The sequence below is a fragment of the Corvus hawaiiensis genome, chromosome 20, assembly GCF_020740725.1.
Source record: "Corvus hawaiiensis isolate bCorHaw1 chromosome 20, bCorHaw1.pri.cur, whole genome shotgun sequence".
Classification (NCBI taxonomy): Eukaryota; Metazoa; Chordata; class Aves; order Passeriformes; family Corvidae; genus Corvus; species Corvus hawaiiensis.
In genome coordinates, this window is record NC_063232.1 from 134777 (window position 1) to 151520 (window position 16744).

General features: G+C 44.3%; 1 protein-coding gene across 4 annotated transcripts in view; it reads right to left on the bottom strand.

The window, feature by feature from the left end:
- Nucleotides 1-14194, bottom strand: part of PITPNM3 (PITPNM family member 3) — a 51682-nt gene extending 37488 nt beyond the window's left edge. The window contains exons 1-2 of one of the 4 annotated variants that reach the window (XM_048324442.1): nt 14062-14194; nt 5291-5386 (exon numbers count right to left, since the gene is read on the bottom strand). In XM_048324442.1, the coding sequence (XP_048180399.1) occupies nt 5291-5386; nt 14062-14083 (118 nt within the window). In that variant the 5' untranslated portion in view covers nt 14084-14194. Of the gene's footprint in view, nt 1-4715; nt 4814-5290; nt 5387-6197; nt 6386-13348; nt 13449-14061 lie in introns of those variants that run through there. The other 3 variants (XM_048324443.1, XM_048324444.1, XM_048324445.1) reach the window with 3 other exon arrangements.
- Nucleotides 14195-16744: the final 2550 nt, after the last annotated feature.

Sequence of the window (16744 nt, forward strand, 5' to 3'; positions counted from 1 at the left end):
CATGTACAGCTGCTTCATCTCAAACACAGGTGCTTGATTCTCTGTTTACAAGGCTGCGAGCCAGAAACTTCTTTGTTTGAGAAACTGAGATTTGACCCCAGCTGTTTTTCAGAATACAAAAGCAGCTCATTATTGCCATGTTTTAACGGTGCCCACTGCTGTGCCCACTGTTTCCTACTTCAGACTGTCTATGAAGTACAAATTGCACATGGGTAGACGTGGGATAGCTTCCAGATTCTCCCATGAAGAAACTCCACAGTACTCAACTCCAGCTGCACTGTGCAGCTGCCAAGAATATCAAACACTGATGAAGCACCCTGTATAAGTACCAGAGAAATTTTGTAAGAAACACTGCAGAAAATGTTATGCTGGAGACAGAAGAAGGGTAACAAGCTACCTCATTTTTAGGTGGTGAAAGCCACAGTCTCTCTCCTGGACAGGTTTCCCTCACTCCAGCACAAACAAACTCCTCTTGTTTCTTTGGTGCTAAATTTAATCTACTGATAATGCAAATTACTTCAGCCCACACACGTGTTTTCCTCTACCAAAGACACAAGTTCCCTTATGACCAAGGGAGCTTCTGAGTGCAGAAATGCCTTCTGCCTCTTTTGCTAGTATTTATATTTGTGTGTACATTTATTTTCCTGACATTTATACACTTATTTCTGAAAGGCTGTTTGGGAGAAACCAGAGATTTCCTAAATTAGGAGGACTATGGACTGCCTCAAGGGTAGCAAGGCCTTGCAGAGAGATCTGAATAGACCACAGAGCTGGGCAATCACCAGCCATATGAAATTTAGCACGTGCAAGTGCTGGATTCTGCACCTGGGATGGGGTAATCCTGGTTATACCTACAAACTGGGGGAGAAAAGGCTGAAGAGAAGCCCTGCAGAAAGCGATCTGAGGGTTCAGGTCGATGGCAAATTGAATACGAGTCAACAGTGCATCCTGGCAAACAAAAAGGCCACCAGTGTCCTGGGGTGCATCAGGCACAGCAGCCCAGCTGCTGATGGAAGGCGACCGTCCCGCTCTGCTCTGCTGCAGCCTCACCTCGAGTCCTGTGTCCAGTTTTGGGCACCATAATACAAGAAAGATCTAAAGCTGTTAGAGAGCATCTGGAGGAGGACAACCAAGATGCTGAAAGGCCTCAAGACAAGATTAATGAGGAATGATTGAGGTCCTTTGGTTTGTTCAGCTGGGAGAAGAGAAGACTGGGAGGAGACCTCATTGCAGTCTGCAACTTCCTCAGGCTGGGCCATGGACAGGGAGGTGCTGACAGCTCTCTGGTGACCAGTGACAGGACACGAAGAAATGAAAACCTATCTAAACAAAACTTGATTTGAAGAGCATCTTTGCAAGCTAGCTATCAAGTAATCTAAACTTGGAAATACTTGTGCCAACTCAATATGGACTATGTCCAGCAAATTCCAAGTGCATTTCTTGTTCTCAGTCTACAATGCATGCCTCACCAACTCCAAAAATGCAGCCATCAAACTGACCTTTCAAAGCATTATTGAACAATGGATCTTGATGATTCAAAAGAATATTCCATCAAGCAGAGTAAGTGATCATACTCCCAAAGACAGAATCTAATCACATTTTTGATCTATTCACACCAAAGAAAACTACACCATCTAAAATGTCTGACACATCATAATTTTGGTTCTCTTTTTGGAGAAAAAACCTGAAGTATGATTTGGTGCTCAAAGTTACAACTCCAGCTTCACATGGAATTTGGAAACATTACTGAAATCATCATGACAGCTATTTTAAGCATGCAGTAGAACATTGCAAAGCACAAAGGCAGTGTGGAGGAAAATCAGCATAGGCTGTATTTCTTTTCTATTTCCAACTCTTCCACTCACTAAAGCTTAAGATTTAAATGCAGCTTAAACAATCTGAGTATCCTATTCTCATTGAATACCCAGTGGGAACAGATCACCATCTCTCATTCTCTTCATGCTTAGATGTCTCCAATGAACATTTAATTTTAATCCACACAAGTAATTTATCAGGTATTATTATCTCTCACTAAAAGTCTGTTATTAGGGGATTAACAGCTCAGTAACAGATGTTGTTCATTATCTTTACATAGCAGTGACATTTTATTTCAAGTAACCATTATAAAAATGATAGTGACTATCATTACAAGCATTTCAGACTACATAGACTACTTTTGACATTAAAATGTAAGTATTTAAGGAAAGCCTACCATACAATATACTTTACACACAGCATTCTGTGCTCATAAACTATGAGTACCACGACATTTCTCCAAAATACATTTAAGATATAATACATAAAATATTATACATACATAGTGGACAGCATTAGAAATGGAAACATTTTTGAACAGATTTTGTCTTCCTTTTCCCCCAAATCTTTCCAATTCTGATTGTACGTAATTTTCTGTATTCCTCATTTTCAGAGCCTGGGTATGCTGAAAAAATTAGATTTAAGAAATCCCCTTCAAATGACACACCTCAAATTTACAGTACTTAAGCAGTCAAATGCTGACTTTGGTTTTAATTTGATAGGGATTAATTTGATAGGGATGATTAACATGCATGAACTCCAAGAAAAGGATAACTTTCCTCACATTGCTGAAGCATTGTGTTAATCTGGTGCAGTAATAACTTACTGCCTATACATTAGTTTCACCATCTGCACTGAGCAGAACAAGCAACATACCACAATTGCCAGAAGTGACAACACCCACTAAAAACTGAGGCAGCAGAAGACAGATATCTTGACATCAAGACATTCACAAGCTATTTGCAATACAGCCTCTTCTTAAAATTTACATACTTTAGTGAATGAGAGTCAGCATGCTCACACCTTGACAGGTGAGCACAACAGAATTTTACATCACATCCCTTAGAGCACAAACATGCTGAGGAGTGTTTAGACCTCCCAAATTGCCACCTCAGTTCATTGGCAGCATTTCCAAATAATATTCAGGTTGCATAGCAGAGCATTTTAAAATTAAATAAATTAGACAGATCTAATTTCAGGAGAGGAAAGTTCAGCAAATTAAGAACAGCTCTTAATTAGCAGAGAGCTAGCCTAGCCTCCTTTAATGAATAAGAATCTTGAGAAAGAACACACAGAGACTGGCTTGAAATACATACCATGTATTTATTGGCTTCAGCTTTGTATGAACACAGTGATAGAGAAGACAGTGCCATAAGGCTCAAGGTAAGAAGGCAAAACTAATGACAAAAGTTCTTATGCAGGCTAAGCAAACTCAGCTCGGGACAAGGAGACAGCTATATTCCATGCCACCACTTGAATCTTTAGCAAAGGTGTCAAGAGAGCATTTGACTGTAACATCTGCTAGTTAGAAACTTAGGAAGTAAAAAACCCTAACTCTTAACATTCTAAATTAGAAGCCTAATGCACAGATAAAGAAATTATAAAGAAGGTATGTTTCTGATAGGTCAGATTCTCATCTGCTGGACTAGTCTAAATGCAGAGTAACTGCTGAGGTCAGAGATCATTTGAATTTAAAGTAGGTCAGAAGGTGGTGACAGGATCTCCTGTGAACAGCAATACTACCATCTGCATCTTACCACAAACATGGTATCAACTGTTAACTTTGCTTCTTCTGCAGGAGGCCACAAAAAGCCTGAAATCACCTCCAAGGTACTTTAATAATAACAACCATCATCAGCTTCCTCTTAAATTCTACTCTAATTTTCATTCACCTGCCAGAAAAGATTTCTCATAGTTTTAACACTGGAAAAATGAAAATCTAGAAATAAAATTAATAGTTGTATATGACACAAAAAACCAGTGCCCTAAAATAGCCCACATCTACCCACAGTCCACCTGTTTTTTACCCACTACCTAATACTGCCTCTCTAAAGAGTCCAGTGTCCACATGGGACTAGTTCTCTCGGTGAAGAGACTTCCACAGACTGACACGTATTTCAAGGGCACGCATTTTCATGAGAAATTACACCATAAATGGAGATTTTGCGTTTGCCTCCAAAACAAACAAAACAAGCTGCCATTCTTACCGGTAACAAAGCAAACAAAATATGTATCCACACATACATGCCACACACACCTTCTCCCCCAAAATCTCAGTTACACACCCATATCAGTTTTGTAGCTATGACAATTTACATTCCCATAATAATGAAAGATCATCTGAGTACCAGCTGCAGTGTCTGTGCGCCTACCAACTGACAATAAAGATTAAAAGAGACAAATGAGCTTATACACCATCCATATTTCTTTCCTCTATCTGTGCAGACAGCTGGAACATCCTTGTGCTAAAAGTCTCTTTCCGATAAGACAGCTGTTTGGTTCAGAACAAGGAGAAAATAATCAGTGTTCAGCAATGTATCTTCTGAAAAACAGACTCGTGCATGCACACAGGCAGAGCTGAAAGCTCTCAAACCTCTCTTCAAGTAGAGAAGGGCTGCTAAATCTCAGCTCAAAAGAGCAAATTTGAACTGATTTCAGGCTAGGCATGAGCTGGCTTTCTGACACCAGATAACATGTAGTCAGACTTTACGCCTCAGCATCCCTATAAATATTAAAAAAAACCCTAAACAGAACCAAAACCAGAGCCCCAGTCTCCCACTGGAGGAGGGAGATTGCGTATGCACACAACCTACAGATTCTTCTCCCACTTCAAAACTCGGCATGCTACTGATGATGTCAAGATTCAGGGTCTCAGATGATGTAGGGAATGCTTCAGTTACCTCAGCTGGTTAGAGTCACAGGTTTGATCCCCATATGGGCCATTCACTTAGGAGTTGGACTCAATTATCCTTGTGGGTCCCTTCCAAGTCAGAATACCCTGTGATTAAATCCACAAGCATTTGAATATTGTTCCTTGAACAAGCAGAGGTCCCAGTCCCTCCAGTGAAAGTTTTTATAGAGCGGAAAACCTAAGACATTGGTCTTAAAAGCTGGCCATCAGTAACATGGATGCTCATGGCCTTCCTCAGGAACTGCGAACAAGAGCACTCCCATTGTAGTGTCATACACTGTCTGACCTGGGAAGGACCTGGGCCCAAGAGACCCCGTGAGGTCCGCACTGGTGGTGTCTTGCTGCTTCCGACACTAGACTCAGTTCAGGGCAGCTCACTCATCCACCCCAGCACCTCACCAAACTCCTGTAAATTTAGGTCCATCCACAAATCCTGGATAGAAGAACTGATGGATGTTTTGTCTGATGAGGACAATGTTGTCAGTTCATCCACAAAGGAGGTTAGCTACTTGTTTCAAAATTGGGGGAAAGAATGGGGAGGGGAGAACAAAAATGTGTACTTACCTCGTGCATCGAAGAATTCATCATCGGAGCTCTCTACAGAGTCTCTGAGAACATTCTGCATGTGCCGCTGAGCACCACCAAATTGGCACGGGCCAGCTGGAAATACAAGGAGACTCACATTAACACGAGGGAATGCTCACCTCTGCTCCAGAGAAAAACCCCAACCCAACACATTAATGAACAGTTTGCGTATGTGCCTCAGGAGGATGGTCATCATGCACACTTTAATCTCAACTGTCAGCCAGCCAGAGCTCTCAGGATGGCAAAAAAAAAATACTTCCACTTAACCAAAGTGATTAAAACAAGTTCATGTTAAAGATAAGCCTTCATCACTTTCAGCCAATGCAGTGACCTCAAAAGATAAATTCCTTCCTTTGGAATTCATCTGGCTGTTCCATTCCAACACGCAAACTGCACATTGTTTCTAAGACATACAGCAGCATTTCCCCAGGACATGGCAGTAGCTCCCACTTAAATTCAATTTAACTCCTAAAAGAAGTGCCGTCTTATTTGGCTCACAGATTTGCAGACAAGCTACTCAATTCTCACTCAGTGAACTGCTTTCACCAGAGAGCTTTGCTGTGCTGGAGCCTGGGGCTTTTATTTGAAGCTTGCCATTTGAAGACGAAGGCAAAAGCACATTAGAATAAGTACAGTAATAGATATAGTCATGACACCTTAGATGGTCCTTATAGATTATCATACTCAAACTAATTTGTAGTTAGTAAACCAGACTTGTCTAAATATCTGAATTCTCCTTGCATCTGAGCAACCCAACACTAGAAAGCAGTAGTGAAATATATTCCTTATATTAACAACAAAGTCTCCCCACAGTCAGTGGAGAACCAGGGATCAAATCCACCATACCCCTAACAACACTATTGTAGAAAGGACACTCATTACCCACCAGAATAGTGTCCTTCATTTTATTCATTTCTGCAAATGATGACATCAGACCTGATTCTAATATCCTGAGCCCCTGGCCACAAAAGCGTTCTTCTCTCAGTAGTAAAAGAGCAACTCAAACACAGGATGCATCCTTCTGTATTATTCTGGAGAAAACATGCCTCTAGGTCACAGCCTTTTGTTCTTCATTTACTCCACCTATAGCTGAATTAATCAGAAATATAAGTGAAGGGTGGTAAGAAGAAGCAGATTTTAGCTGACCAAGATAAAGTGAGTAAAAATAATAATCAATTAATAGTATTTTAATATGGTTTAAAAAAATGTTTATTAAGGATTCATTACAGTATTCAGTATTCATTACAAGAGTACAGCATGTATTGGGAATCTGTCCAGTGATATCTGGCAGGTGATGGAGTCCGTCCATTCAGATTCATATCTACCCTAAAATGTATTGCTATAGTCACCAAAATAGTGGTAGAAAGAACACTATTCTGAACTTCTAAGGACAAAAAGTCTGCATTGGGTCAATGCTCGGAAGAGAAGGCATTTCAAAATTTCAAAAGCACAAGATGGGAGGCACCACAAAAATACTGGAGTGGTGTATGGAGGGTTGGACAGAGGGAGGAAGGGAGGGAGGGAGAGAGGGAGAACAAAAGGAGGGAGGAGGCTATACAAATAAAAAATTGTAAAAACTTCCAAAGTACTCCAAAGTAAAGAGCAATTCCCTGGAGAAGAACTGCCACTAGCCTGGCTGAAAATCAGTAGAAGTACTCACCCCACAAAAAAAGCTCATGGTTCTAAGGACCTTGGAGTTTGATGTAGAATGTGAAGGGAGGGCAGGGGAAAGAGTCACAAATATCCAGGCATAAATTCTGGCCATGAGAAAAGTTCTTGGGAGCATCAGTTTTATTATATTGCACTGGGAATGCTTCTAGATTTAGAAGCAGCTTAAACATAACCACAGTCAGCAGCACAAATCTGCATAAAGCTCACTGCAACAGCTCTCTACATCTAGATTGATTTGCTGGCTGGACTGCATTGCATTGCCCTCATACATTGGTGCTATTGAGTCTGCTTCCTTCTGTGCCAGCAGATTAGCATTAGGCACCTTCAGAGGACTCTATTAACATTTCTTGATTTTATTAGACACTGGCATTACCTGGACTCACTGACTTGATTTACACTGTCAACTGCTGCATATTTTATTTTATAATTTTGCTTCAGAGAATGAAAAGACCAGCCCTACTTCAGAACACAGGCGAGCTCCTTGGTAATGACACTTTATGCCTCTATGGCAGTGAACCTACTCTTTATAAGATCAGTCAGCTGACTCTTAGCCAGATTTCAGCGATTTTTGCACCCAGGGTAGCAACTTTCATTTCAGTTGTTCAGGATCACAATTTCTGATCATAGAAGGGGAAAGCACGTAGAAATGCTTTGAACACTACATGACCAATTTGCAAGTCATAATAGTTGCACTGGAAGTACATACAGTAGTTCCCCGTAAGCTGTTGGGGCAGCACGACAGACGGACAGTAGGATACAAGGGTAACATTTCCTAGAGGCAGATGGAGAGCCCATAGAAACGCACAGGTGCTTTTCTTCTAGAAGAAGCAGAAGTAAAATTTCCTATCTAACCTGTTCTCTCTGCACAGAACTGCAGGTTGTGACAGTCAACCTGTCACGGAGGGAGCTGGAAGAGACTTTCCCTGAGCACAGAACCACAGTAAAAGCTAGGGAGAAGACAAGAGCAGAGCCATCCTTGCAGCATTATGAACAGAAGCTGAATGCTCTAGTTAGGCTAGCACTAACTGTAATTAATTGTAATTAAGATTGAGTGAACCTCGTTTTTCACAATTACAATCAGGGATTTTCCTCAGTAAAAAAAGTCTTGATTTTTTTCTTCAATGAAGAACAGCTGGAATTTCACTGGTACTTTGCTGCATCAGTGATCTGGGTGACATGAGAGGAGGTGCTGTGATGCATGAGTAAAACGCAATGTTGGAAAGCAATCTCTTAATTTTCCCTGCACTAATTTTGTTCACATTTTAGTTTTTTCTGTGGCTGATGCTATCATATCCACCTGAAGACAACTCTTGTAGGACCTACAGAAAACAGTATTCCCACATGTATACCATTCCATAATACATATACACACGCATCATCAATATACTAGATCTGGGTCTGTGATTCACTATGCTTCACAATATACCCCAACCTCACAGTAGCAGTCACTGTGTAAACGGCTAATTAAAAACAAAATCACTTTTGAATGTTTGTGAAAAGCAATCAGTTAAAGTAATATTTTTAGACTTACAAAATAATAAACATACTCATTAGCCAATTTACTCTTGTTAGATATTGATTTCCTTACCCCTGCAATGTACAACTAAGGATCACAACTGAAACCTATATCCTGCACAACAGCTTCCATAAAGGGGAAGAGCCACAGATACAATCAGCTACAATATCTTGTGATAGGCAGCAAAATAGTCAGGATCTTATTTGACTTAAAAATTGCTACAGAAATAGTTCCATGTTCTATTATGCAACACTCGCACTTCCGGTTGAAGGCAAGTCAGATTGCACCTCTGTACACGTCATCCTAATTCAAATGCGAGGCAAATTTCATCCTTGGTGTTTAGTGACTGTACATAATTCCAGCAAACAGCAGAAGGAACAGTTCCCACTCACATAGCAGCAGCTTCTAATGCTGTCCATTCAGAGAAGGAACAACCCACTAAAATGACGCAATCTCTGATATATTCCACAAATAGACCTAAGGAGCAGAACAGCCATGGAAAATGCCAATTCCACTTTGACCCACAAACACCAGCAGAGCTCATTTTACCATAGTTCTGTAAGAAATCAACAGCAGTTGGAAAGTATACATAAGAGAAGATCAGCTCCAGCTTCCTCTGGTCAGGGGACATAAACCCAAATTCTTTCCAAGGTGCCTCTTTTTTTTTATCAAACTAGCAATGATATGATGTTTGAGCAGTGCATGAGCACATTTCATTCCATGTGATATGAGGGTAATTCTAAAAGAGAAAAAAAAAAGAAAAACACAAGAGGAACTGAAGTGACCCTACTGGTCTGTAGCCAACATTCTCAGGACTAAGGAAATGGAAACAGAAAAACATATAAGAAGGGAAGTAAGGCTGAAGAGGCTCTGAAAAACACTTTAAGAAACAAAGGTTTTCCTCTGAAAACTGCATAGCTAATGCTGTTGATTCCCAACTTCAATCACTTTCCTATAACCTTTAGAAGGCTTGGTATCCAAAACACACTCATCCTTTAAGTCCCAAGCATCCTAAGACAGAACAGCTCACCATTGTCACTCAATAATAAGCACATGATCTGCTACCGGTCCCAAAAATGCTTCTTCAATATTACTTGTTAGGCAAAGATCATATTTAAAATGCATACCACGTCAGGAGAAAGAAAAGGCATGTACTTTCCATTTCCATTCCAGTAACCGGCATCAATTCTGACAGCACAAAGCAACACTGTACACTACAGACCCCAGGTCCTTAGGTGCCAAACACCTGGAGGTTAAACGTGAGGAGCACAGGAGTATCTTCTGGAAAAAGGAAGGAACATTTTCCTGTGGAAATGATGCCCTCTGGTGGAAGCACACTTTGCCAAGACAGGGATTGAATCTGCTACTGGATCTAATGAGCAGAAAATTAATTTTCAAATGCAGCAGGAAGTAAGCCTAGCCCTGCTGTGAAACCACAGCCATGTTACCTTTCGTCACTGGTTCTGCCTTCTCCTCATTTTGAAATAGCTTTTAAAAACACTTACCGCAACAGAAAAACAAAACTATTACTGGAGTCATCATATCACTGTTTACAGAAGCACTTCACGAGCAGGACCAGCACATACACTTTGGGAATGAAAGAGCAGTGATTTCATTCCTAAAACATACTTGTGAGGGCAGAGTAGCAGCACAGTAGGCTCAGTCCAGAAGCATCACCGTAAGAGTCACTCCACATCTCCCTCTTCTCCTTACCAATGCACGTATCACTGGCTACCTTGTCAGGCAAACAGGACAGATGGAAAGTAAGCAGGATGACCCAAATGCCAGTCATACCAGCCCCTTGTGTACTGGCAGCATTACAGGCTGGTTCCAGAGGCCATCCCAGCTCAGGTGTGCTCACACCAGAGCTGCCAGGAAGATGCATTCAAGCAGCTTGGGATAAGAGCAGCAGTTTTCATTGGATGCAATTACAGCAGTGGGCTTTACTGTAAAACTAATTAAATATTATTCACTTCACCGTCATACTATCACAGATTTCAAGCTTTGCAGCAGGCCCAGCCTTTTTCTACATCTTTTGCTTGGTAACAAACATTTCCCAATTTCCAATCAAGCCTAGACATAAGCACATGCCAGAAGACAGGCAATCATAAAAAAACCACTCCTGAATACTACCACGACACCTAGGTGGAGATGAAACAGCACACAGTGTTCTCATAGCTACTGGAAACTCAGTCTTTTACATAGTCAAATATTGAGGGTTGAATTAATCTCAGTTAAAAAATAATAAAAAATAGACTTTATTGCAAAGATTAAAACATTTCCACTTGTCAAAACTTGTTTTAGAAGTGTACCATTTTGAATTCAGGGACAGTTTTCCTAATAAAATCAAAAAGCACAAGTCATTTTTCCATTTGGATAGAGATGCTGGGTAGGAAGAATGACCTTTGCTATTGCTACTGACTGCTGTTGCATAATACTTCTTTCTGTTTTGCCGGTTTCAGATGCTTCTTGCCTACCCATTAAGTGATTTAACTGAGCTACCCACACAGTGTTACCTAGTGACTGTGCAGTTAAGACTCACTGGAGGCCAAGTTCACCCACTATTATTTTCTAGTTATGTTTTATTTCCTATTTGGAAAATGTAAAACTGTTACAAGGATGTGAATTTAACTACTGGAGGCACTCCTAAGACTCAGGAATTCATACAAGACAGAGGGAGATGCTGATCAGAGGAAGTCCTTGCCTACACATTGACCACCAAAAAAGATGGACCATATATGCCATCACTTATAGCAGGGCCACACAGAGCTCATCCAAAATCATGGAATGAATCTGCAGCAGAGACTGGAACTGAAACAAAATCAGTTGAAGCTGAAATGAAACACACTGCAAGTGGAAGGGGCTGACGAAGGAGGCCTACAAAACTGTGAGGCTAAAGGGGGAGAGGGAGAAAAATAACAGTGGGAGGCAAGAGGGAGAGAACAAAAAAGGCCAAAGGGGATGGGGACGAAAAAAGTGGAAGATCAAGTCAAGATGTCAAGTTCTCTTGTCAAAATGCAGAGTGGACAAAGCCAGATATAGTTACAGACAGAAAAAAGTCCACATAAATTGCAGGTTCTCTTGTCAAGAAGTGAAAGACTAACTGATGGAACAGTCCAGATGCCACTGTGGTCAGAAGTGCCCAACACAACCAACTCCTCTCTCCCATTCCTCATTCGGTTTCTATCATCTCACAGCAACTTCACAGTGAGAAATCCCTGGTTGTCTACTCTGTACATCCCTCCACTGCCAGTTGGTAAGGATAGGCATGTATTTGAATATTGAGTACAGGAAACAAATCGAGAAACTAAGCCATGCAGGCCTTTAAGCCCCCATTTTAAGGTACCAGTGACATTTGCAGTCTTGCACTTTACAGGATTACTAGTGAGGTGGACGAAGAGAGAGAAGAAGTTTAACATGACTGTTCAGACTTCAAAACCTAGATCGAACTTTCCTGTAAACATGGTACATCTCCCAGAGCTGTTTCTTGATGTTTCAGATGCCAGCTTCCCCACAGCAGAAATTAACTTCACCCTCCCTCTCAGCAGTGTCATCACCTCCTCCAAACTTACTCCCCAAAACCAGAGAAGATATGAATATTCTCTAACCTTTTCCTGCAAGGACTGTAGGTGGACTGCCTGCAACACATTGAAAGTCTCTACTTTCATAGTGCAGAGATTCTGGGATTTTTGAGTCACTGTGCTCTATTAAAAATGAAGCTGGAGATGAAGAGCAGATACCCTACAACTCCCACAGGGACATGTCAGGTAGTGATCTGCAATTGTCTCTGTGTGGTTTTACAATCTACACTCTTGCAAATGCCCACGCATTTCCGTGCAGGGACTACTTCAAGTGCTTAAGATCTGGAGTTCACTAGGTGAGATCTGGCTACTCAAACGAGTCAAGTGTGGACCATGTCTAAAAGCCCTTTACAAGCACACCTGTCATTCAACAGTGACCAAACCGCACATTTTCACTACAATTTTGGTCTTCCTTTCTATCTGAGGTAAGGCTACAGCACTGGCAGGGGCTGCAAGGTAGGGTAATACAAGCAAAACAGATGCAATTTTTTATAATTGTGCATATTGCAGCTCACATTGATAAACTCGGTAGGCTCAATTTATAAAAGCAACACATTTTCCCTGCACCTAGAGCAGATAGTTTCTTCCAGACCTCCTTTGTGAATGGTCTACTCTTACTTTTCTTTGCAATAAGTAGTGACAACATCACAAAGCTTGTATCAAAATACATAGTTTGTCAGTGAAATCACATCCAAGACAAGTACCATGGTTTAAAATTCCTGTCCAAAACTGTTTGAATATGCAAGCTATGTATGCAGGCTGCGTTACTCATGCATCACAGAAAGCAAAAGCAATGCTCCCTTATTTTCTTATCAAACTTAAAAGGATTGTAAACTAATGCCAGAGAAAAAAAATGAGACTTTTCCCCCACTGGATTACTACTTCATCTTCCAAAGACAGAAAAAAACCATTTAGTTCAATTCTATATTTGCATCCTCTGAAATTATTGATGCTCTCATGTTCCTGAGTATTACATCTCTGGGCTGCCACCAATCCATGCTTACTTTGGGGGAGTAAAAGAAATAAACAGTGCTGGAAAAAAATCCTCTTTTAGGTTTAGCTTTAATATTGCCACGCTGCTGTAAAGCTGTGTCCGGACCTGGCACCGAACACCAGGCGAGTGTCACATACTGACCATTCAGTCATAGCAGTTAGGCCTTCACCTGCAGCAGCAATGGGTTCTGCATGCAACCTATAAGAAAACCACTTCTGCATCAGCAACTGCACTCTCATCTGTTCTGGCCATTGTGCACACAGAATATACGCTACCTCGTTAAGGCTGCACCTGCCGCCGGGCACGGGACATCAGGGTGCTGCTGCTGCTGCTGCTGCTGCTGAGCATCCTCCAGCCCTGGTCTCAGTCCCAGCCAACCGACCTCCAACCTCCACATTGCTCAGGCTCCGGAGGAAGCACGAGTTACAGCACGTGAATGGGCAAGGCGCAGCGCAGGCTTTCGGCAAATTACACCCAACAGCACACCTGTATTGCTCTCCGACCACGGCTGCAGCCTCCCGGTCTGCTCCTCCCGAGTGGGCGGCAGCGAGCACCGGCCCGACCAGGCGGCAGCCAGGGAATTCCCCCGGAGCTAGGAGAGACCCTTCCCGGACCAGCACCGCCGGAGGGCGGGAAGGAAGCCGGGCAGCGGCGACTGGCGCGGGCGCCCGCGATGCTCCGGCAGATCCGCACGGCCGTGCCGCGACCACGACACCGGCAGATGCGGGCGCCGAAGGCAGAGCGGGCCGTGCTCGATAACGACGACGAGGACAAATGTATCCGCGCCTCGTTCACGCGAGTTTGCGTTCACCGCTCCGCGGGGCCGAAGGCGAAGAACGCGGAGACGGGGCTGCCCCGGAGCCGCGGGTGGGCGGGGAGCGCGCCGGAGCCCCATCCCCGCCGTGCCCCTGGGGCCCCGCGCTCCCCTCGGGGCCGCCCCATCGGCCTCGCTCTACCCTAGGGACTGCCCCTCGAGCTCAGCACTTACCTGGGAGTGGAGCTTTCGCCATTTCAGGGCTGCCCGCTCGCAGCTAAGCCGTCCTGAGCCTTATCAGGTGCTCGCCCGCTGGGCGCTCCGGCACCCCGCTCTCCGGCGCCCCATCGGCTTTCAGCAGAGGCCCCGCGCCGCCCCCTTGCCTGCGGCGTTGAGAGACGCGGCCGGGAGACGCCGCCGCCGCCGCCCGGTGCCGCCCGCCCGCCGCTAAAGGCGCAGCCGCCGTCGCTAACGGCGCAGTGAGAGCGGAGAGCGAGGGTCGGGCCGGGCCAGCACGGGGACTTGGCTACGCATAAACGGCCTGGAGAGAGCGGCCGCGAGGTGCGAGCAGCACCCCGCCCTGGAGAAGAGCTCGGCGACGCGTCTCGCCTCGCCTCGCCGCTGCCGGCAAGGACCCCCCGCCCGGAGCTCGCCTCGCCCGCAGCCCACACGACACGCCCCCCGGGGACGGGTCGGGGCTCCCTCGCCGTCTTGGCGCCCCTCGGAGCTGCAGCCGGGCAGAGCAGGAGGGGGCTGAGACCCGCGCCCCACTGCTGCCCCGCACCCAACCTCAGCTGCCCGGGGAGCCCAGTGACGCTGTCCCTGCCCCGGCCCGTGGTGCTGGGGCGCGCACGGCTCGGCTGCTGCTGCGGCACTGCCCCTGCAAGCCGTTCCTGCGACTGGCTGCTCTGGATTTTAACAGCAAAATTCCTCCGGGTGTTGCCAAGCCCCGTGTCAATGCAGTGGCTGAACAACTGCAAAGCTGCATTTTAAGTCAGCCATAGGCAAGTGGCTTAGAGTCTGCTGAAAGCTGAATTAGGGAACTTACAGGGTGAGACTTGGTTCGTCCCTCTTCAAGAGCCTCACTAGCAGCATATCTCTAAAAGCAGAGAAGCCAACTTCTCTAGAACCCCCAATAACTGGGAGAAATTCACCTTAAGGAACGTCTTAAGTCACAGCCCTCCTTGTAGAAACGATGGGAGGAGGCTGGCAGAGAGCTTAGGAGGGACTATATGATACTGCAGTGTGTCAGAACACCACCAAATAAAGGGCAGTGAACAAAAGTTTTGCTCCCAAACCCCTACTATTAAAGAGCCAAGCAAATATAATGCAACCAAGTCCTAAAGCAACTTCTAGGCTCTGTGCCAACACCAACTTGGTAAGTATAATTACATGATTTGCTAGGGGTATTGCTTAGCAGTTCATTCAAGAGCCACAGCAAATACCCCTGAGAACATGGCGAGTTAAGTGGTTTTGCTTGAGCCTTAAGTGGAATAGGTAGCCAGAATGCCCAGCAGTTCCCACCTCCAGAGCCAGCTGCAAGTAAACTATGGTCCACCTTCCCCCAGCTATGGGTGATAGTGCTATGACATGCTGTAAAGTTTGCCCTCGAGCCACATTGCCTCTGCTGTTGGACATAAGTCCTGTTTAAAAGATTTGCCAAGGATTGCTTTCCCAAAGGTGCTACAGTGTCACTAAGCCACCAAAGAAAGCAATCCTAGAGAAAGACCATGGAATCACAAAATATGCTGTGCTGGAAGGGACCCATCAGGATCATCGAGTCCAACTCCTAGCCCTGTGTGGGACACCCCAACAATCCCACCATGTGCCTGAGAGCATTGTCTAAAAACTTCTTGAACTCAGGCATGTTGAACTCCAAAGGCGTATCTGGTTAGGTATCTCATTCTTTCCGTATGGACTTTGTCCTGTCTTGCCCCTCTCCCCCATAATTTACCCCACTGTTAAAGAGTAGCCCAGAATCTCCAATCTATAATATTATTGATATTTGCTCTGCTTTACTGAGTCTGTTCTGATTTTTCCATACAGAAAAGCGGTGATAAAATTTCAGTGTCTCTCCATTTCATGGGATAAGCACAGGGCATCTATTCTTTTCATGTGGAAAAGTCTATCAGTTTCCCAAACTCATTTTGAAAAAGGCAGCCTGTTTTAGAAAAACATTGCTATAGTGGCTTAATGCAGTGCTAGGAAGCCTTCTTCCCAGACCCTGGCTGCTAGTCCATAGCAGAGCAAAATATTAGGAAATATCAGCAGAAGGAAGGACTGTGATAAATGCAAGATTTGTTGATGAGTACCAGCTTGATCCTAAATCAGGCTTTTTTTGTTAAACGAGGGACTGGGTATTAGGAAAAAAAACCCCAACAAAACAAAACCAAAAAAAACCACAACCAAAAACCTGGATACACTCATGAGAACAGAAATTAAATGCTAAGGAAGTAATCAGACAGCACAGCTCTCTGGGAGCTTTAGGCAGCAGGCTATTTTTAGTCATGTTTCCTAACTGGAATGCCGAGGGGAGAGGGAGAAGCCGTGACACCAGGATTTTTTGAAGCATCTGTGGAGCTTTTCTCTTCTACAGTGCAGCAACTGTTTTCAAAGACAGCCTCAGTTTCCATGGGCTTCCTCAGGCACAGATGGACCTCAGCCAGGGCAAATGCTCACCCTGCACTCAGGAGCAACACTGCAAAGTGGCCGAGCTCTGCCAGGGGGACCACAGCTCAGGGCACCCAGCCAGGGTCAGGGATGGCTCGCTGCATGATGGACCTGCGTGGACCTGCTCACTCCAGTCATACCGTGAGCCAGGTAAGGCAGAGGAGCACAAGGAGAGACTGGCTGTACAGCCCACCATGCATAAGCTCCATTCCAAAATCAGGCCTCGATGTAAGGCAGGGAAATGCCA